The 22,470-nt window shown below is 42.4% G+C and overlaps 1 protein-coding gene across 1 annotated transcript in view; it reads left to right on the top strand.

Annotated features, from left to right (window-relative positions):
• mib2 (MIB E3 ubiquitin protein ligase 2) overlaps positions 1–20,240 on the top strand; it is a gene marked incomplete at its 5' end in the record, with an annotated part of 32,166 nt that extends 11,926 nt beyond the window's left edge. Inside the window, 16 exons of the mRNA XM_079225760.1 lie at positions 1,058–1,164; positions 2,189–2,383; positions 2,706–2,848; positions 3,246–3,353; positions 3,507–3,611; positions 4,280–4,442; positions 5,074–5,207; positions 6,100–6,248; positions 6,785–6,941; positions 7,619–7,773; positions 13,745–13,871; positions 13,995–14,255; positions 16,854–17,032; positions 17,249–17,442; positions 17,742–17,807; positions 18,443–20,240. Of these exons, the coding sequence (XP_079081886.1) occupies positions 1,058–1,164; positions 2,189–2,383; positions 2,706–2,848; positions 3,246–3,353; positions 3,507–3,611; positions 4,280–4,442; positions 5,074–5,207; positions 6,100–6,248; positions 6,785–6,941; positions 7,619–7,773; positions 13,745–13,871; positions 13,995–14,255; positions 16,854–17,032; positions 17,249–17,442; positions 17,742–17,807; positions 18,443–18,684 (2,485 nt within the window). The 3' untranslated portion in view covers positions 18,685–20,240. The remainder of the gene's footprint in view (positions 1–1,057; positions 1,165–2,188; positions 2,384–2,705; positions 2,849–3,245; positions 3,354–3,506; positions 3,612–4,279; positions 4,443–5,073; positions 5,208–6,099; positions 6,249–6,784; positions 6,942–7,618; positions 7,774–13,744; positions 13,872–13,994; positions 14,256–16,853; positions 17,033–17,248; positions 17,443–17,741; positions 17,808–18,442) is intronic.
• Between the last annotated feature and the right edge of the window lie 2,230 nt (positions 20,241–22,470).

Raw genomic sequence — 22,470 nt, 5'->3', positions numbered from 1 at the left:
GACCTGTACAAGCCCAGACCTGATTTACTGTTACTTGGCTCCGAGAGCCAAATGTACTGCTGTTTCCTGCTGTAGCACCCAGGAACCTGGAAAATCCGTCCAGTGACGGGGGATGAAGTCAGCCAACGCTAACTTTAAGCAAAACCTCAGCTCTAGAGAGAAACGTGGGAGCAGCAAAGCCTCGATGATGCTCCCGGAGGACGACAGCTCTCGCAAAGGCTCTCATATTCCTTTGAGCGCATTGGATTTTATATGACTTTGAGTCCATCCAAAAAGCTGTTGGGTTTCAATGGAAGCTCGGGTTTGATCTCATCAAGAAAGTATGGGAATAGGCAGCTCGTTTGCTCCAAGATCTGATCAAATCTTTATCATAAGGTATGTCTGATTTTTAAGGATATGACTGGCTGAGTGTCTGAATCTTTTAAATGCAGTTGAGGCTGTTGGTCAGTGTGTTAGATAGTCGAGTTTCGACACTTTCAGCAGCTTTGCATAGGTTTTCTTGATTTTCTTTCTTTTAGTTTTGCTGAAACCCTATCAGAAAAAACTATCCCATTTTCAGGAGGGTTTATTCTGCTTATCTCTTGACCACTTGTGGAATAACTACTGGTTCACTACAGCTAGCACTGTGCACTTTTATATATTTTGGTTAGATCTGTCCGTCTGTTAATGGACTTTTTGTTCACCTGTGATTGGAATCTCGCTACAGCCTTTTTTTAAATGTTGCATCATGTTCATTGGTCCTCAAGGATGCTTAATTTGCATTTCCTAAACTTGCAATGATTAATCAATCAATTGATCACAAGGCTGACTTATGTTTAAACCTCAATAACTGAAAAGAATGAAGAAATGTATTTGCTCAGATATACTTTGATTCTGACTTTTGGGACATGTGTCCGCCGAGGCTTGCTACAGATTCAAAGCCGTTAAATGTTTCGTTGGGTTTTCAAATATCTACAATTGTACCAAGTTTGGTATTAAGTTCATATCAAGTATTAACATTGTCTTGGATGGTCCATAGAGCAGTTTGTTCAGCTGTGTCTCTATGCTCTTATCACAGAGTGATCTTGGCACCGAGGCAGAACCTCCCGCGGATCATCCTCAAAGGAATCTTCCAGGGGGTTAAAGTGGTTCGTGGACCTGACTGGGATTGGGGCAACCAAGACGGTGAGTGGTGCGTGGGCAGGGGGTGGGGGGGGTGTGGGGGTACTGACTGTTCTTAACCGCTAACTTATTGCTGCCGACTCAGCAGGCCCCCTACCTTCTTGAGCATGGAGCTGTACCTCTTCAAAGTGTTTCACCCTCCACAACCCATAATAACATTCTAACCTCACGTCTCTTTAATCCACAAAATGTTGTGTCAGTGTGTGTCTGCGTGCATTTATATTGCCAGTGACTCATCTGAGTCTGTTCCACAGATGTGCGCCTGTGTCTTTACAGAGTCCTCGTTCTGTAACATTTATCTTCTTTGTTTTTCTCTTTTCCAGCCCTGTGTAGTGGCATAAACTGAGAAGCCCCTTCACTTAAACATTATAGTTTATGATGCAAGTTTTGACAAAGCAGAGAATGGAGATTGTGTTTTTGTGGCTTCCACTAAAGTGCTGCCATTTTACATTATGTGTAAAAAGAATGACTCTCGTTCAGATACAGGCAGCCTGTGCTGACTGGTGTTTGAAATAGTTGAAATCAAGTGGGTTAAATTAAAGCCCTTGAATGTTCCTATTAGGGGGAAAGAGGAAATGCTAATATGTCTTTCATGCTTTCTGATCTGGGGTCATCGTCGTCTCTGGGAATAGCAACGCTCCCTTTTCTGGGCTAGAGCGAATGAGTCAAAATGTCCTTTTGGTGTCTTTGAAATCAATGCCCTGGGGTTCGATTAAGTCACTCAGCAGGCCTAAATGGTGTATGCAGTAAGCACCTACAGGAAAATGTTTCTTCCACACCTCTTTCTGTCATCTAATCTGTCTCTTGTTCTTAATTTGACCATGGATGATTACATGTGCACTCTGTTGTTCACACATTTCATTTTCTCTTCCCTGTTCAAAACACAGGCTCTAACAACTTTTCCTTTCTTTAATGAGATGCATTTTATTCCACTGCCTTTTATCTCCCACACACAGTGATGCTTTATGGTTTCTTGCATATTTGTGTGTGTTTGTATGTATGCATTTGTGTGTGTGTGTGTGTGTAGGCGGGGAGGGTAAGGTTGGGAAGGTAGTGGACATTCGCGGCTGGGACACGGAGTCGGGTCGCAGCGTGGCCAGTGTCACCTGGTCCAATGGCACCACCAATGTCTACCGAATGGGCCACAAGGGCAAGGTAGACCTCAAATACGTGTCTGACGGCCAAGGAGGCTTCTATTACAAAGAACACCTACCAAAGCTCGGTAAGGCGCCTGTTTCTAAGTGTGCTCTGTCATTTATTTCTCAGTTGTTTAAGGGATCACACTGCAACATTAGGCGTAAAGCAGCATATTTGAAAGATATTGGCCTTAATGAATAATCTGATACTAGTCTGTCACGTATTACTGATAGGTGGAGGTCAAACAGGAATTGGTTAATCAAAAACATATTTGGTGTCGGTTCATTGTAGAACATTACAACGCTGTAAATATAAATGTTATTGGAAAACATAGGTTTGTCTATGGTGTTTGCTTTGAAAAAATAAAACCCTCACGCAAGTCTCCAACATAACACCTGTCCATCAAGGAGAGCACGCAGAGCTGCAACGCCAGGAGAGTGCTGACGGCCACTCCTTCCAGCAGGGCGACAAGGTCAAATGTCTCTTGGAAATGGAGATCCTGCGACAGATGCAGGAGGGCCACGGAGGGTGGAACCCCAAAATGGCTGAGGTATTAAAGCCTTCCCTTCTGCCAGACAGACAAATCACACAATTCCAAAACATATTAACAATAGACAGCTTTACGTAACTCCCTGCGGACTATGTCTATAATGTAGAAGTACAAAGTGCACTTGTTTTTTTCCAAGAAGTTACAATGACCTCTTTGTACTTTGTGCATAGTATGTACTCTTTATGTTTTGGACAAACATGCCCTCAGTCAAAACACACGTGCCTCTTGAGCCTTGCTTCCAGATTATTTATGTAAGTGGCTCAGATGGATGTTGGCGTGCAACAGGGTGAAAGAAAACGGCATCCAATTCTCAAATCACAGCTGCTAAAGGGACCATTAAGGTCACAGCCGTGCAGAGAGAGAGACCCTGGGTGAAACAACTTCTTTGTGTCTGCAGTACATTTGCCGGATCGGGACTGTACATAGAATCACTGACCGAGGAGATGTCAGAGTCCAGTACAGCAACAACATCCGCTGGACTTTCCATCCTGGGGCCCTCACCAAGGTACTGAGTAACAGAGAACCAGGGGATCTTACAGTGGGATCTGATGTGGTTCAGAACTTCAGTTTTAAACGGGAGTGTGTTTGGATTATCGTTTTGTTTTCCCCCCACTGATTTTAATAGCTTAGTATGTTTGTCCCTCTTTCTTTCCACTAGGTGAACACTTTTGGAGTTGGCGAACTAGTAAAAGTATTGGAGGACATCGAGAGTGTGAAGAGACTGCAGGCTGGCCATGGAGAGTGGACAGACAGCATGGCTCCTGTATGCTCATTTAGCCTGATAATAGATAGTAGCCGGATAGTACTAACTCTTCATGGTGTTTCAGTGTTGGTTATGGAGGCTTCACATGAGACAAAATCAGAAAAAGTTTCAAGTTATCATTTGGACATAAATCTTTTGACTTGGAACAATAATCCAATGGTTTATTATTGTTTACTATATTTATTAATTATACTAACTGTTACTATAAGGGAGAGTTTTTTTGTAAATGGCATTAAATATCTCAATCGGGACTCGAAATGCAACTTCACTTCGGTTTTCATAACCAAGACTTGAGACTTGCAAAACAATTCTTTTGTCTCCCCTCTGTATTCTTTGTATTTAGGTCTGCATGCAGGATGTTAATGTTCTTACATTAAGTAAAGCCTTCATTTGGCAGACCTCCCTCTGAATTAAAAGTGATGTACGTCCTGAAAACTGAGGTTACATCGGGATGTAATCAAGTTCAGAGCCGCTTCCTTGAATGTGGCACAGAAATAGGTCCTTTCTAAAAACCATGAATAGTTCCTGCTGGATTAGTTTTTTTCTTCTATCTCTTTGTTTCTTTAATTGTCCATGTCTCCCTTCTCCCTTGTTTTTTAGTTTACTTCTAAAAGGCCCTTTCTCACCGAGCCATGCCACATCCACCTTACTTACTGTTGCTCTCCTAGGTGCTTGGCCAAGCCGGGAAGGTGTTGAAAGTATATGCGGATGGCGACCTACGGGTGGCGTTCGGAGGCCAGACGTGGACGTTCAACCCAGCGTGCCTCTCGGGCCAGACCATGGAGGTGGATGCCAACCTCATGACAGCCGAAAACCCCAACGAATCTGGAAGTAAGCCGAGAGGAGGGGGCCCATCTCTAACAGTCCAGCTCCAGCTTTACCGTCTGCGTGCATTCATCCATTCTCCCCTGCCCTCATTGCAGCCGTTTCCGCCCATGCATGCTTTCACGTACGGGCTGCAACTGTGGTATTCATGCGCACAGCTATGGCCATTCCTTGTTTGTCTTTTTTTCAGCATTGTGTGTGTTAACGGGGGTCTTACTTCTTGAAATGTTCTTTGCTCCATTGCATGTGCATGATCCTGCATGTTGACAGCGAGAGGCTTTGGCAGCACAGCAGACGTTTGTCATCATGTCAGAGGTTTCCCAGCAGTCTCCTAATCATGACTAAATCTGTTCTGTGCATGTGTTCACCTCAGCGGATTGGAGCTTGACAACAAAGGGATGTGGGTGTTTGTGAATGTGTGTGTGTGTGTGTGTGTGTGCTTTGACGAACCCATTAACCCATGTGTCTGCTGTTTTAGCTCTCTGGAAGGGTTTCTAATTTGCCACCATTTCTCATTTTGTTCACATTGGGCCGATGACGATGAATTATACCTTTTTGTCTCTCTTGTCTGTCCCATTTTCACAACCTTTTCCTTCTCCCTACACCCTGCTCTCCATCTGCCTGTGTCTCTGTTCAGGTACTGTCATCTCGGTGTTGGAGAAGCTGCTGTCTCAGTCCACAGAGCAGGACAATCCCAGCCGGCTGGTCATTGAGGCAGCACACGGCAGTGCCAACAAAGTGCGGGAGTTGGTGCTGAAGTATCCTGACAAGGTGAGTGCAGCACTCCTCTTTGCTGCAGTTCACTACCCGTTCTAAGAGCTCTTTCCACCAGGACACCAGACTGGGTGGGGAATTTAAGGGCCAGTGACTTAGTGAATCTGATTAAACAAGGGCTCGCTGTACACACTGACATTTCCCAGTCTGTTTGATGAAGCAACTCTAGACTGTCCAGATTTTCACACACCATTCTAATACCTCTAAAAACTCTGTTGGCTTTGTGCTGTGATTATAGTACATTATGTGTAACAAACATGGTTTAGACAATATGATGCTCTTCTTGCTCTTAGAAACGTCAGTGACTCTTATATTAAAAGATGTAATTAGTTAGATATAATAAGTTAGTAGTTACTTTACTATATTTACAGGTATAATGAACAGAAAGAAATGTGAGAAATGATATGGATAGTCAAATATGGGATGCTACTACTTAACTAATTATATAATTTCAGTAAAGTCTTGCAAGAGCACAATGAATCATGCTAACTTTGGTCAGCAACTGAAAAAACGTATTTAGGTACTACACATTATGTACTTGATACATCGCTTTACAAAACACGTTATAGTTGCCTTTTCCATATGATTTATGACATTATATAATGTTGTCTGAGATGTTTTGTTTTAAAATATTAGTGAGAAAAGTAATAACATGTTGCTCAATTAAATATAAGTAAATTTGTATAGTCCTTATTTTGTTTCGTTCTACACGACTACATTACTACCTGGCGACGACTACACTACTTATTAGGATTACATACGGAGTGTATGACGAACGTGGTTGTCACTCATGCTCAGATTATTTCCAGACAGTCTATGTTCAGCTCTGTTAGTGTGTTGGCTGTCGTCGCCTCTAATGAATCTCCGACCACGGTTGTGTTCCTGGCAGGTGGATATAAAGAACCAGGGCAAGACTGCACTGCAGGTTGCTGCTCACCAAGGCCACATGGAGGTGGTGAAGGCCCTGCTGCAGGCCAACAGCTCCATCGAAGTCAAGGATGAAGATGGAGACACAGCATTGCACTACACTGCCTTCGGGTGAGGACACACACACACTTATTTTTCCTGCACACAATTGACAAAGGCGCAAAACACGCACACGCAAAACAAGAAAACAAGTTGCAGCTCTGCTCCTTGTGGATTTAGAAAGGAGACTGACAGATGTACAGTAGAGCTCCTGTCTGTCTTTCCTTGTAATGTGATAATCCGTTCACAGAAGCGACAGCATTAAGTGATGCCCTAATCAGTCAGCTATATCTCCTCCTCTCACCACATTAACACGTGCTCAGGAAGTCTCTTCGGGAATCTACACTTGCTGTCGAGCCAACACATACATTTGTTGTCTTGCATGAGTGGTATACAATGCAAACAAAATGGCAGGGTTTAAAAAAAGATATTTGTGTGAATTGAGTTTAGTGTAGCTCCTGTTAGGTTTTTCAGATTTGATGTACTGGTTTACATTTACTTAATGAAAAGCACTGTTCAGACATGTAGAATCACTAAACTCAAGTGGATGACAGTGGGGATTAATCTGCGTATGTGTCTTTTTCTGTTGATGCCGTCTTCTGGTTTAGTAATCAGGCAGACATCACACGGCTGCTATTGAGCAAGGGGGCCAATGTCAACCTCCTGAACAACTCCATGTGCACGGCGCTCCACATCGCCGTCAACAAGGGCTTCACCGACGTGGTGCGAGTGCTGACCGAACATTCGGCTGACGTCAATCTCCAGGTGAGAGGGCCCAGCACGCAATGTGCTTTTATAGAAAAACAAAATAAAAACATCTGTTAAAAAAAATAATTGCGCAACAAAGTCCATGTTTCAGGGATCCAGTTATCTTTATTTTGTCCCATATACATACATTTTGTGTGTTTTTGAAAAAATTAAATAAAATCCAAAGTAAATGGCTCCTACAAGCCCTCATCATGCCCCTCTCCGGCTCAGTCGCTGGTCAGGAGAAGGGAGCAACTGCCATATTGTCCTTCCAAGCAGATGGAAACACGCACAAAACCAAACATTTATTGTGTTTGACTGTGACCCTGCTTGTTTACAGCCCTCATACTCATTAAGGCAGTTTAGTGTCTCCTTTAAGGCGTTTTCCAGACGGTCTAACGTGCCTGCAACCAGGCCCCGAATTTTATTTCTGTTTGAGTGGTGCAGCTACTACTTTGTATATAAACAGAATGGACTGCATCATCCATCATATTAATGTAGACACAAATTGAGTATACACAGTCTAGATTTCAGGATTACAACAAAGTATTTTAGTACAAAGAAAACTAGTAGGGTACCTCAAGTACCTGTAATCATTTGAATAATGTAGCGGTGCTTGTATACACTTTGATTTTGAGTTTAATAGAAAACCTATAAAAAGTGAAACAACAACGAAATGTTTCTCACCCAATCAGGATTCATATGGAGACACGCCGCTGCATGACGCCATTGCTAAAGATTTTCGAAATATCATCGAGATCCTGGTCTTGGTGCCCAACATTGACTTCACACAGCAGAACCACAGAGGCTTCAACCTGCTGCACCATGCTGCCCTCAAAGGAAACAAACTGTGAGTAGAGGTCATGTCAGAAACTTTGTGCAAGTACGTTTTTAAGCTTGGTTGGGACCCAGGCGCCACACTTATTATATAAGATTGACATTAGATATTGAAACCCAAACTTTTCAGTAAAAAAAGGGTTTGTTTGTCCCCCCACACCCCCCCAAGAGAAGTCAGCTATTTTTACCCAGGCACTTCAGTATAGTTGGGATTTTCTTGGAGTTTTCATCTAGCAGGATTAGTGGAAGTGCATCTTATTGAATTTTTTTGTAAATTCCAACGTTCAGCCCTGCTGGTCACATACGACTTACCATAACTACCGGTAGATAATGGTTAATAATTGGCAAAAGGACTAGCTGGGAGTGGTCTTATTTTAATATATTTTTTAACGGGTTCAGTGAGATAACCAGAATCATCAGTGTTATTTCCAACACAAGAAATCTGGGCAGTCTCCTATAATATTAGATGACAGCCATGTTTTCTGGGTGTCTACTCCCCAAATCGAGCTTGTCATCAAGCGAATATGCACTAGATAAATCCAACTGCTTGTGAAAAGTATGCGTCTCTAATATGCGTGGGGGAAAGAAATCCAGTCCTTGTGGTGTGTGATGTCTGTTCTTTTCTGTGTGTGTGTGTGTGTGTGTGTGTGTGTGTGTGTGTGTGTGTGTGTGTGTGTGTGTGTGTGTGTGTGTGAGAGAATCTTTCCTGCGTGTTCAAATGAGGACTCGCAGGTCAACACTATCTGTTACAGATAGAAAGCTCATCTCCCACACAGCTTCTGCTGCTGTCAGCAGGCTGCCAGTCGATATCAGGCAAAAATGCAACATTTACTTCTGCACTCTAGTTCCCTCCACGTCGACTTGTCCTCCGAATTTGTCCCACTCTGCATTCTGTGTAGTAATTTTTCAGCAATGCAGAACCAGGGATTCATGATTGGACAAAAGGAAGGTATAAAAAGAAGAAAAGATCAAAGCAAACTGTGAACAGTGAACCAGATCAGTTTTCCCAGGAAAGACTCATGACTTGTCCAGAGGTCGTGTCACTGCTGTGTCACAGAGAGCGTGAAGGGAAACACACGTGTATTTTAAGAATGTCATAAAATGACACCAATAGACAGCTGGTGAAAGATCAGCTCATCTATTTTACTCTACACGGAGGTGCTTGAGGCTAAACATCATGGCTGCCTCACTGACACCTGTCACAAAGGCTCCATTGTCTCCTCGCTGTCTGTTAGTTTGTTGGCTTTTGGCCCGTTAACACTGGAGGTGCTTAATCACAAGCGTAGCCTTGACGTCGCACTGACCAGGCCGGCAGAAACGCCACACATGACTGAATGTTCTCACAATGATAAGGTTTCATCCCTCAAACACAACTAATTTTGTTTGGCTTCTTTTTTTTTGGTTTACCAGTGTCCTCCTCTGCCCATGTTGCATCCCACACAGGCCAAAAAGCCTAAAAATGTAGAGAGAACAAACCAAAAGTGAAGTTATCCAAGTTCTCAGCAGCAGCATTGATACATTTAAAATTTTAATCTACAAATTATGTAGTTTTGGATATATATATATTATCCCATGACTCAAACTAACCTCAACAGTTGAGCAGTTTGTCCTCTCATATGGTATCCATGAACTGTTTACATTGTGCACTGCGTAGATCAAGTGCATGCATTACTGCAGCTGACCTGAGATAATTTGAACTGTAAAATTATTTCATTATTTTTTGTATTATTTCTTGATATTTTCAGCAGGACAATTTATTAATTACAGTAAAATGCTTTGAAAACCAACTGATTTATTTGCATTAAAAACAAATGAATAAGATAGTAAGTCTCCTCACAGGCCTGAGTGACTACTTAGAGTTGATTTTTTTCACAGTGCACCAAGTCTGCTTGACCCTGATGAGGTTACTGCTTCTTCGCTCCAGGGCTTTTATGACTTCATATGAACTTTCCTTCCAAAATTATAGCAAAACCATGTAATGGAAAATTGTGCCTGGCTTTTTTTAATTTGTATTATTATATAAAAGAGGTGCCATGAAAGAAAGGAAGGAGGAATGAAAAACACCAGCATCACCATAAATGTCCACCCTTCAATGTTTCAATTAGATGTTTTTAAAGTGCTCTTTATGTCCTTTGTTGGATAATATATTCTCAATGTTTATTCCAAAGAGTGGGAGCACTGTTATTGTCATTAGCAAAGATTTTCAGGCTATGAGTAGATCACCATAGCTTGGTTATTTGCCTGCAGACTCTCCACCATCTATTTATGCGAGTCTGTCAAATGCTAAACTAGCGAAAAATAACCTTAAGTCAATCTATTTTTTCTCGCCACAAGAAAGCTTTGAAGTGCTAAATTCTACCCTCCCAACTTCACCTCCCCGTGACCCACATTTCTCCAGCAACTCAGTCTGCTCCAAGCTCACATTGTACACACCTTGAGAATGATCCTACTAAAAATCTAATCTCAGGACAGCCCTGTACATCACTGCAGTATGTGGACAACTATCAACAGAGCAGGGGTAAAAAACAACAACAAAAAACAAGCAGTAACAGAAAGTGAGAGAGGAAAAACAAGTGGAAGCCGCTGTAGACAGTCGTTTAATAAATGTCCAATCCGTTCTGGCAAGTGTCATATGTGCAGTGCTGGGAGTTTAGGCTGCACTCCTAAGCATTCATTTAGCTTGACATCAGCCGCTGCGCCAAGAGGAGAGACACAGGATTTACAGTGTTCAGGCTTGGCTTGGTTCACCAGTTCAATCATATATCATCAGCAGGCCTGCAGCACAGGTGACGTGTGTTTGTTGTACATTTTCCTTGTTTGTTCTGGAACCAGGAACGGGCATTAGATTTATTATTATTATAATAATAATAATAATAATAATAGTCTATCTCCTATTCAACATGAGATTAAACTTTGTGGAGTAAATTGGTCAGTTAATGAGTGCAGATTTACCGTCCTCTGCTTTGAGTGTATAGATCATCCATAAAAGTAGATTTATTGTTGTTGTTTTAATGCAGCACTGTTTTTAGTTCCGATGAGCATCTGTGGCTCTCCTTTTGTTGTTGTTTTTTTGTGACAGTTAGATGAGAATGTTTTGTTTTATTAGCGTATTTATTTATTTATTTATTGTGAGGAAATGGAAAAAGAGGGCTAGAGGCCAAGTTCACGAACAGTCCTGGGAAAGAAAAGAAACGAGGCAAGCGGCCAGATTTCCTCTGGAGTTTTCAGCTCCAAGAGGCAAGAGGATAGTTGGGATCGAGTGGTTGGTCTGTTTTTACTTGTCTGGCTTTCTCCCTCTTTTCCTTTTTAACAAATGTATTTGTTGCTTCCTTGTTTTCCCTTTTGTCCCCCAGCAGTTCCTACTTACTCCTTTCTGGCGTTACAGTTTGCCTTTTGACATAAACTGTCTGACACACACACTGGATAGATTTCACATAGCATTTTTTATGTCTTTTGTCACCAAAGTCAAAGCAGCAGCACTTGTAATGGTACATTTCTTCTGCTTTTATCAAGCTTTGACCAAGAAGTGTGTTGCAAACAAACATTATGCAAAACTCCCAAAAATAACCGAATGACGACTCCAGTCTCCAGAATAATCGCTACTAAGCGTGTCCGAGATGCCCTCTGGCTGTTGCGTGTGAAGGCATGTTTGTACAAAACTGCCCCAAAACGCCTGCCCAGGTCTGAATATTCATGAACACATCGGTGTTAACGATTATGGAAATAAGGCAGCGAAATGAGGCGTAGTGGGCGTGAAGGGGACACGACAGACACGTCTGTGTCTACTTCAGGCTCTTTATCTAATCGAAGGTGCCCTGGAGAAGCCTGGAATGATATTTCACTCTGTCAATACGCACATGCACACACACACACACACATTTAAACCCACACCCACGGAGCTGCATTGCAGGTACAAATGACCTCCAACACAATGCCCCCTCCCCCTCTACATGTAACGAAGCAGCTGGTTCTCTCGGCGTAAAGGCCCCTCAGCAATGCGTTTGAAATGTTTCAGAAATCTGCTGCTAATGAGCCTGTAAACATTGTAATTTGTCAGTTATTTCAATTAAAGCTGCATTAAAACTGCCGTTTCTCATTTATGCAGTGTAATCTAGAGAAGATGACACTATCTGGATGCAACATTAAAGAGTCTCGATGAGCTCAATTAGTTTCACTGCATCTGTCATTCAGTCTATGATTTTGTGTGTCTAAGGTTGTAGAATTTCAAGCTTCAGAAAAGATCCTTTGAGTCCCAAACTGGCTGTGTTTTTATTGATTGTGCTCTTGTTTTGTTAGTTGCAGAAGGGCCAATTGTTAAATATTAAAACCTTGTGTTTCAGGTAGAGAGATTTTTAAGATTTTCTTGCCTTAAAACTAAGAATAAAAGTTACATAGAAATAGAAGGATAGTCACAAATTGGAGATGTAAGATTTGATCGTGGATCGCGATTTAAAATACACTCGTGGTGAATTTCCATTAACGAGATGATCATGACTACATGAGTGACACGAGAAGGCTGTAGGCTTTTTAAAACAACATTAATTAATGACGTAAATGTAAAAAGAAGAACAAGAAAACTTTAAAACTGGGACTAATGTCAAAACTATTTCTCAGTAGGAATACTTTTGTATGTATTGCATTGTTATGTTTTATAGCAATTTACTTTTTATTGCTGTATTGGATAGGAAGAAGCTTGTATACCTTATCGGTCACTCGATGGTTATTGATGTTCTGCTGGTTACTAAGAAATGAATTAACATCCTCTTGTGTTCTATATGAATAAGGGATAATGAGGAGCTGTCTGTCTGTCTGAGTGATAAGATGAATCAAAAAGTGAACGTTGAGCTGGAAGCAATGAGCATCACTTTGTGTGTGGGCCGTCAGTCTGCTTCATTTTGATCTGAAGGAAAAATTACAAAAATCTGTCAACATCAGCAACACTAGTGTTTCTGAGCAGTGACATGTGAGCATCATTAGAGGTAGAGAGCCCAGCGTCCATTAAGGAAAAGGTTGGGTCACGTTGCGCCAAAGCTTCCATGTTGGCACGCCAGCGTCCCGGGTGCTCGCTAAGGCCGTCGGCTTCAATTTCACACGTCATAAAGCAGACTCGGCTAAAGACTAGGGGACCACTCAACGGCGCATCCCTGGCCCTTCACACTGCAGCATCAGCCCGCTGCGTGAATCACAAAGAAAAAGTTGTAATAGTCTAACTTCACTGAATGTGCCGTCATCCTTCAGAGAGCTCCTCACATTAAAGATGACATGCTGCTATCTGACTAAACTAGATGGGTGCCAAAGCTGCAGTTTTTTGGCCTTGAAAGTGTTCAATGTCAGTTGTGTGAGCAGTGTTGTGTTGATTGTGATATTCTGTCCATATATGACACGCTGGTTTGATGCTGAATGTGATGAAAACAAGCTTTGAGGATGATGGCTATCGACGATCATTTTAAGCTTAAAGGAACAATTTACGTCGAACACTTAAATAAGGGGAGTATCAAGGAAAAGGCCAGCTGGACATCAGGAGGCCAGTCTGCTGTATTTATTGTGAACCGGCAGCCTGGGTGTTGTTCTTGTGATATCGGCTTGTCAACAGCGCTACAACAGCTGGGTCTCCGTCCAAAAGCTGGTGTCAAAATGCACTGTGGCACAAAATGATGCGAGCTTCATATTCTGAGAGGTCCATGTTGTTGTCACCGTGTCTGATGTACGAAGATTCAATCAACATACGTGTAAAAAAAACAACATTTTATCAGAGAATATATTCATGTTCGCCAATATCAGAATATTTTGGCACAAGGTAGTTTAGTTCTCTCAGGTCACCGTAACATTCAGCAGTCTGCAATTTTTTTAAAGTGAGAGATGATTCAGTAAAGAGCACTGGGGCCATTATTACGGATATTGCTCTTCTTAAGCTAAGCCGAGAGCCTTGAAGAGCGCTGTGCACTCTGCCTGATTGAGTTTTGTGTTGTTTGTTGCGGCGGCAGGGCGACGGAGAAGATCCTGGGCAGAGCGCGGCAGCTGGTGGACGTTAAGAAGGAGGACGGCTTCTCTTCGCTGCATCTGGCCTCCCTCAACAACCACCGGGACGTCGCCGAGATCCTCGTCAAGGAGGTGAGCTGGAGACAGGAGCGCGTCAGCGTCCTTTCGTCCTTCTTTACTCCCGATGAATACAGGAGTTGCACCCCAGCATTGTCTTTGTACATGCCACTCACCTGACCTCCTCTCCTCCTGCAGGGCCGCTGCGACATCAACATCCGCAACAACCGGAACCAGACGCCGCTGCAGCTGGCGGTCACGCAGGGCCACACCGACCTGGTGCAGCTGCTGGTGTCCGAGGGCGCCGACGTCAACATGGAGGACGAGGACGGGGACACGGCCATGCACGTGGCCCTCCTCCGCCCGCAGCTGGCCAACGTTATGCTCAGCCCCGCCGTGGGAACCAGCAGCACCGAGGAGAGCAGCGAAGGTTGCTCCTCCACATCGCTCTACTGCAGGGTGAGAACCGACGGGGAGGTGGCATTATTATTATTTATTCCAAGGGGAGCCACTAGAGTTGGGTCCAGAAAAACAACTGTCCATGAATGAGTAACTGTTTGCCAGGGTTTGGGGTGATGGTACATATAGGCACATTCTTCAAGACAAAGCTTTGTTTGATCTGGTGACAAAAAAAAAAGAAGAGAGGAAGCTTTACTACTTTAATTCTCTTCACCAAGCTTGCTGACGACACACTTACAGGCCACAGCAAATAGGATTAATTTTATACTCCGAATTCTCAACTGGTATTCTGTGATTATCGACATTACTCTCCTCCATAATGGGAAGGAGTTATAATGTAACTACAGCGGTTGACTCTACTGAATTCTGCATATTGCTGGGACAGAATGAGCTGAAGAGAAACAATACAACTTTCAGAAGATGTGAACACAGTGGAAAGAATATTAAGTAAGGTCTAAATACTGGTAAGAGTGTAAATATAAACGGAAGATACAATCCACTACAAACAAAGAACCAAAGGAAGAGGACACAAAACATTCAAGGGTAAATAGACACTAAAACAGGGGATAGATTATGACGAAAGGAGGGGAAAAAAGGATTAATGCAGTCTTAAGAAGATACAAACAGACTCAAAGCTGGTAAATAAAGACTTAAGGGCTGAGAGCAGACTTAATATTGAAGCAGGGAGGGAATGGTAAACAAAAATAAAGGGAAAGAATGTAAGTGTGTTTGTTTGTAGTCTGAGCGGTTGATTTAGGATAAAGGGGTTAGTTGGCTTTACCAGGTAAATGAGGGATGAATGGGTAAGAGGAGGGAAAAGGAGTGGGGTGGGATTACTTAAAGGTGAAGGTTAACTGAGGAGAAAGAACTTTGCTTTATTGTGTAAACAGGGCGGGAGACGGGTCAACTGAGGAGAAAGTCATCAGATTGGAGTGCACAAAGGGATACTATGCAACTCAAGCACACGTCGCTTTCTGGAAAATCACCCAAATTAAAAAAAAGAAGAAAAAAAGATTTAAGAAACATTTTACTAACCACATTCATTTAAGTTGTTTAAGTCTCAGCATCGAAGATTTGAATTTTCTTAGAAATAAAGATTACCTCCTCTTTCACTTCTTAATCTCTTGTCGCTGGTTCAACAGCGAATACTGGCCGGAGGCCGAGAACGATGGTGTGAAGAAAGAGGAAGCGCTGAAGGGTTGAGAAGTGAAGAGGGTCCACTTACCGTGGCATTATAGATCTGGCAAAGACGGAGCTCTAGTTAAGATTTCTGTGTTAACTTTAGGAGCACGGCGTAAACACACCATGTCATTTCCTCCCTCCCCCCAGAGGATGTCTTGAACACTCCATTAAAGGCATGTGGTATTATTAATCCTCAGCCACATAAATAACTCCCTGAATCCTTAGGCCTCCCTCTAGTATGTCTAATCTTAATGTGACATTTGGAATTGTAGGCCTGTTTCTTCTCCGTTAAGTTATTTTGTGGGGGAGGGGGTTCCCATGCATCACCGCTGCCCTCAACAACAACAACAACAACAACAACCACCACCAATGGCAATGTCTGTATCTATTATGGCAAGCTAGGAAACTGCTGTTGCTGGCAGATGGACCGTTCTTTGAGTGAAGCCGGAGCTGTAAATGTAAACGGTGCACAGACACACTGTGGCGCTAATCTCGTAGCAAATGTGTGAGCACACGGCACACATGGAGGAGCATTATAGCAACATTAACTTGTGTGTTGTGCTTTAGGTGACCAGCTGAAACGTCAGGTCCATGGTCTCCCTCATTTATCTCACGTTTCTGTTTCCTTCAACTCCTGAGGGAAACGTCTGGTTCTTCCCGCTCATCAGCTAGCTGCAAGCTGTGTTTGTGTTTGTCTGCCATTCGCAGTCGAGCAGGTCTCAGTGGTCTCATCACTTCGAGGGACACCTCTCACATTACATATAATAATTTAACCCATAGTAAAAAAAGAAAATTAATCTGGCATTAACCGCCTGCATTGTGAGTCTGAGAGCAATTTACTCACAATAACTAGTTTAGTATTCCTCATGGAGAGACCTTGCTTTGTGCGGCCCTTATGCGACTGTTACATTAGTTGGTGTTGATATCATAGCGCCCATGAAGAATGCCCTTTTCAGTCTACATGACCGCAAACACTGCAGCGCCACTCAACATCTTGGACACACACACACACACACACACACACACACACACACACACACACACACACACACACACACACACACACACACACACACACACACACACACACACACACACACACACACACACACACACACACACACACACACACACACACACACGAGCAGACTGAAAAGGTTGGGTTTATGAATCAGCCTTAGATTGGATTGCACTGGTGTTACTACTATTTTCTTTCTTTTTGTTGCTCACTATTAGCCGTTGAAAGTTTTTCCAAAGTATTCTCAACTCCCACCAGTTCCACGAGATGAGTCCGTAGCCGTAGTAGAGGCTACGTACTCTTGCAGATGTCTGCCTCAAAATCCCGTCTGCGACTTATTCTCTCTTCCTCTGTTTTTTCCGTCCTCTCTTCTTCATCATCGCCATGTGCACCCACAGCTGAGCGCTTCGGGTCTTCTGGGGAATACCGAGCTGAGCGTTGGCTCAGCCATCGCTTGTTTCCTAGCGCAGGAAGGGGCCGACGTCAACTACGCCAACCACAAGGGAAAGAGTCCCCTGGACCTGGTGGCGGACAGCGGCATGCTGCCGCTCATCAAGAGCTTCTCTGAGAAACACAGGTATGTGTCTGTAACATTCACAACGCCTTCGGGTAGTGTCACTAAATATGCTGGATTGTTAAACCAAAGAGTAGCTTTTTTTTTTTGTCCACGTTCATTCTGTCATTTTACATGCAAAGAATTAATTAATTTAAAGATATAGTGAAATCAGCAATCACTTTAGAGATTAAAAACCCTGCATTTTTGTGCGTAACAGCTGTGTGTGTCGCCCGTCAGGTTGCAGCGTCTGCAGGCCATCACAAGTGGGCAGGGCCTGAGCAGTGCCAGCCTGCGGCGGGTCCACACTACGCCAAACACCATGACCAACCTGGTTCTTCCCACGCCGCCGGGGCCCAGCGAATGCCTCATCTGCTCCGAGCTGGCTCTGCTGGTTCTCTTCTGCCCCTGCCAGCACAGCGTGGCCTGTGAAGGTGGGTGGAGACTGGAGGTCGTGGAGGACTCTTTGACGGCCGTCATTGGCGATGAAGCCAATGGCAGCAAAGGGCCACACTGTTAGCGATAGGCAAATGATGGGTTTGTGTGTCAAGAGAAAAACATTGAGAATGGCCTTTTTTCATATAAAAAAAAAAACAATCTCCAAATACTTCTTTGCTTCGCTTTCCATCTTAGATGTTAACTAATGTAAGGGGAATTCTTTCTACTGTAGGTGCATTTAGTTTCTGTTGTATTCTCCTTTGCCTCCTTGCTGACGTGCTTCTTGTCTACACAGAGTGCGCCCATCGAATGAAGAAATGCATCAAATGCCAAGTCACAATCACCAAGAAAATTAGACAAGGTAAGAATAATCTTCTTTTTCTTTTTATCTTAGATACAGTGGCTTGCAAAAGTATTCATACCCCTTGAACGTTTCCACATTTTCAAATTCCAATAAAATATATTTATGTTTGTGGCGTGTAATGTGACAAAATGTGGAAACATTCAAGGGGTATGAATACTTTTGCAAGCCACTGTATGTTAACAGGAGAATGATGTAATGGAACATTTTCAGAAGGAAACAATGTCTTCTGTGTAAACTCATGTTTGGAACAAAATATTCCTTGTAATGGTGACTGAACTTTTTAATATTGTAATTTATTATAAATGTTATGTGCGTTTCTTTTCTTTTTACCAGGTTTAAATTGTGCTTTCAGTGTTACGCCTGATTTCATATTTATTCATTTGATTTTTATTATTGATTGTTTTGAAGTGTATTTTGGGGGTAGACATCCCAGAGGAGAGGACTTAGAGAATCTGTCTGTATTTGCAGTGATCGCTAGTCTGATCTTGCTCTTCGTGCTGTATCCATACTTTGTCAGTTGATGTCGTATTAATAAGCCTTATTATTTCGCTCGGTGGAACAGTCCCCTCTTGCATAGCTTTCCTAAATGTATTACATCAGGAAACATTGACCCACTCCTCCCGCCTCCACAGACCAAACGGAGGTGGACTGTAGCCCCGGCACCGAGAACTCGGAGCAGCACAACCTGCTGGAGCAGCTGCAGTCTCGCTACCGCCAGATGGAGGAGCGCATCACCTGCCCCATCTGCATCGACAACCACATCAAGCTGGTCTTCCAGTGCGGACACGCCTCCTGCATCGACTGCAGCGCCGCGCTCAAGACCTGCCCGATCTGCCGGCAGACCATCCGCGAGCGCATCCAGTTATTCGTCTGAGCTCCTCTGTCCTCTCAGCTCTTAACGACCCAAAGAGGATGTCCGACGGGGGCTGGAAAGAAGAGTGTGCTGGGAGGGGGCATCTGTGACCTTCGAAGACCTAGTGACTCCCACCTGCTCCTCCCTACACCCTCTTATCGAACACTCGCTCAGCCCTAGGGCGCTTTACCATAAGACGCTGTGTTACATCGCTGAGAGTCCACTGTTTGTTACATTTTGACTAGTTTCCCTCTCGAGCAGCGCAGGCAGGAACATGTCGATAACTTTAACTTAATTTTCGGCGTCAGAACTGACGGGAAGCAGGCGAGGAAAAGATGCGAGTACTTTGATTGGTAAACCGGGAGAAAAAAAAAAAGGTCACCCACCTCTTCTTTTTCCCCGCCCAGCCTCCACCTGCTGTAATCTGTCCCATCTTTGCTGCTTTAAGTGGATATCTGTTACCCATCATCCTCTCTGGCTGTCCGGCCTCCTCTGTTTACAAGGCTGCGCAGAATCAGTCCCCGTCTTCTCGCCCCTCAGCCTGTCCTGTGAATTATGTTTGCTCTCATTTGTACCGATCTCTTAATAATCAGTGTTGTCTCTGCAGAGGGAGTTGGTATAACTAAAGGCTCTCTATATAGTCCCCAACCACTCGCCTGTATGCAAGGGGAAATACACACTATATATGCATGAATATATGCATATTGTAAAGCTGAAAATGACTGTGTTTTCATGGGTGATTTGTCGTCGTTGTATTATTTCTCTCTGGTTAAATTTGTGGTTTTTAATGTAGCGATCAGTACAGGTTTTTATTTATGTGTGAAAGGTGGTATTACTTAGTAATGTCCTTTTTTCCCTTTTTTTCAGTTGATGTTTGCTTGGCAAAAATGTTTTTGTTTCTACTGAACTTCACCCCAAGCCTATGTCCTCTACTCAGGGTATCAAATCATTGAAAGCACTTGTGATATCCATAGCAGGTTAAAGAGTCCACACACACACACACACACACACACACACACACACACACACACACACAGACACAGACAGAAATGGTCATAAATGTGTGCAGTAGTGGCTCAAAATTCACTTAGTCAACCCCCAAAGTTTCACTGTCATTCGTTAAATGAATGTTTGTAGAAGAGTTTCTAAAATTTTCCTCCAAAAACGACTCAAAACGATGTCCTTGAAGCATCCCAGTCAGCTTGAAAGTGTTGTGTTTGTGTCTGAGGACCCCAGTCTGAGTCACCTGACTGGTCTAGGGACCCCGACGAGCAGCAGATACTTATGTTTTGTTATTTATCCACCAGATGCATTGTAAGATCGAGAATCAGAAGGGCGCATTGTTTTGTTGCGCCTCTAGTTCCAAGTCTGCCTTCCCAGTGGAGTCATTTCAAAAGACCCCCTCTGTCCCTCCCCCCTCTGGAGTTCTGGATTGTACATCATCTTCATACTTTCTAAAGTGTTGGTGTGTTTTCTTGAAGGGCTTATGCATATGAAAAAAAAAAAATCCTATCAATTTTAATTGTTATTTAATTTTAATTTTCTATAATAAACTTACAGAGACGGGAGTTTTTTTGTTGTCCTCATTAGATCCCAAATTCTGGGAGAGCTAATGTTTAAGATGTACATTTGAATGTCAGGGGAAGAAAAATGTATCCTGTCTCACTCTGCCTTTTTTTTTTTTTTTTTTTTTTTTTTTTTTTTTCATGTATAAATAAAAAAAGAAAAAAGACATAAGAGAAGCAGCTGGAGAGACTGAGACGCGTTTACCACGAGTTTTAATTTGAGGAAAGAACTTCTACATCTGTGCCAAATCGCATGAGGATGTGCATGGGCATGCACGCCCGAATTTATCTATTAGACGCACTATGCTAAACCCCCTCCGAGCTCAAAGCGAGGGCTCAATTATTCCAGCAGGGCGACGAAAACTAAAAGCAAACGTTGATATTTCATTCAGTTGAAAATGAGAAGTGTTATCTCGGCACATTGTTACTGCCGCTGGCCTCCTAACTTCAGCTGTTGTGCTCTCGACGACGAGTGACTCAATGCTCACTTCCAAAATATCCCATATTGTTTGGAGCTTTTTACAAGTATATACATATATATAAACATATATTTATATTTTGTGAGACATTATCAACCACGGGACACGTTTCTTACGGAAGTGGCGACCTTTTTAAGGATTGTCCGTTGGTGTCCCAAGTCGGTGGGTTTCGAGGCGAAGGCAATAATGTTTTAGGGAACAAAAGGGGAAGATGTTTGAGTTCTTTCTTTTCTCCCCCTTGAGGAGGTCTCTGTGAGGGCGGGAAACCAATTAATGTATAAAAACAGAAAGCAGCAAATGTTACTATTGGTCTTTGTACAGTTCAGCTCTCGGAGTTCTGATGTTGGCCTTACTGTCCATTCCTCCTCTGTTGATGTTTTTTCAGTTGTATTCTGTACAAAAATATTTTGCAATAAATATGGAACTGTTTTATAAGGACTTGGCATAGATTGTAGTGTTTTTTTCTGTTTTTCTTTTAATTATTACTTTTTATTCAGGATATTTTGAAGGAGTCCAGTGTGATAACAAGCTAACCTCCCTGAAAACGAGTATAGACCGTAGTTTACATTTAGCGTTGTCCAGTAAGACAGTTTAGACATGTTTGGGTTTTTTTATGCACCGTTTCACTGAACATTTAGTCCCAATATAGGTCAATAATAAATCTGTTTTTATTTTGACCCTTCAGCCTTGTAAGTTAAAAAGTAAGTGTACTATAAGCATCTTGCATATCTCAAGCAATGTAATTAAGTGTTTTCAACTGCGAAATGCTTTTATTTAATTGGACGTGGAACAGAAGTATTAATATTTTCATACTGCACCATGGTGAAGATGCTAAGAAGCTTCTATCTCAACATTATCAACATTCACATTAATAATACTGGTTCTTAGTCTTAAACATTTTTATAAAGTAATATGTTCTTACTTCTTACAACTGGTGTTCAATTTGACAACACTGCATTTTCCAGACAAACTTTCACTGACTCCAGTTTGGGGAGAAAAAGCATGAATTTACCATTTTTTTATAGTTTAATATTTCAGCATTTCCGGACCTCTTTCCCCTTTTGAGATGTTCCTCAATTCTGGTAAACAGAAGCCTGCTTGCTGTAACCCACGCCGGCTGGCCGGTGCCTGTGCAGCGTCTCCAGCTAAGTGCTGTTGTGAGACACTTCTTAGTCCTAATTGTTTTACGGCTCAGATGGCTTTGGCATATGACTCAGCGCTTTGGTGGTGGCGTCCTCTCTGAAAACAACATGACAGCCTTGAACACGGTGCATGGACAATGTCACCACGATCGCCAACAAATGCATTGTTTGTCTTTATTTACAAAAGCTCACAGGAGATGGATGTGAAAGACAAGAGTAAAATATTCAGAATTATGTCTGTACAGTTTGTTGGATAGTTATGAAGTGTATGTCAATATTTTTCATTGAAAAATTACAGATATAAAATTACTTCTCCACATGCTGAATTATTTCAAATCAATTTGGAATGAAATTTGTTCTTATATTTTACACAGTGTTATGAATATATTCATGCTTTACACTTTAAGAAAATTAAATTCAAAATATTTACTCATTCTTATGCCCCAATATGTGTGTGTATGTATGTATGTATATATATATATATATATATATATATATATATATATATATATGGACACGCTTACGTTTGTTTTTAAAGTGTACTTGTTTTCCTGTCATTACAAAGATTTCTAAGTGCAATAATTACATTTTACATATTCATATATCATTTGTAATTTTCTG

Source organism: Taurulus bubalis (assembly GCF_910589615.1).
Source record: "Taurulus bubalis genome assembly, chromosome: 11".
NCBI lineage: Eukaryota > Metazoa > Chordata > Actinopteri > Perciformes > Cottidae > Taurulus > Taurulus bubalis.
Note: the sequence above shows the minus strand (reverse complement) of the source record. Positions and strands in the feature narration are given on the sequence as shown.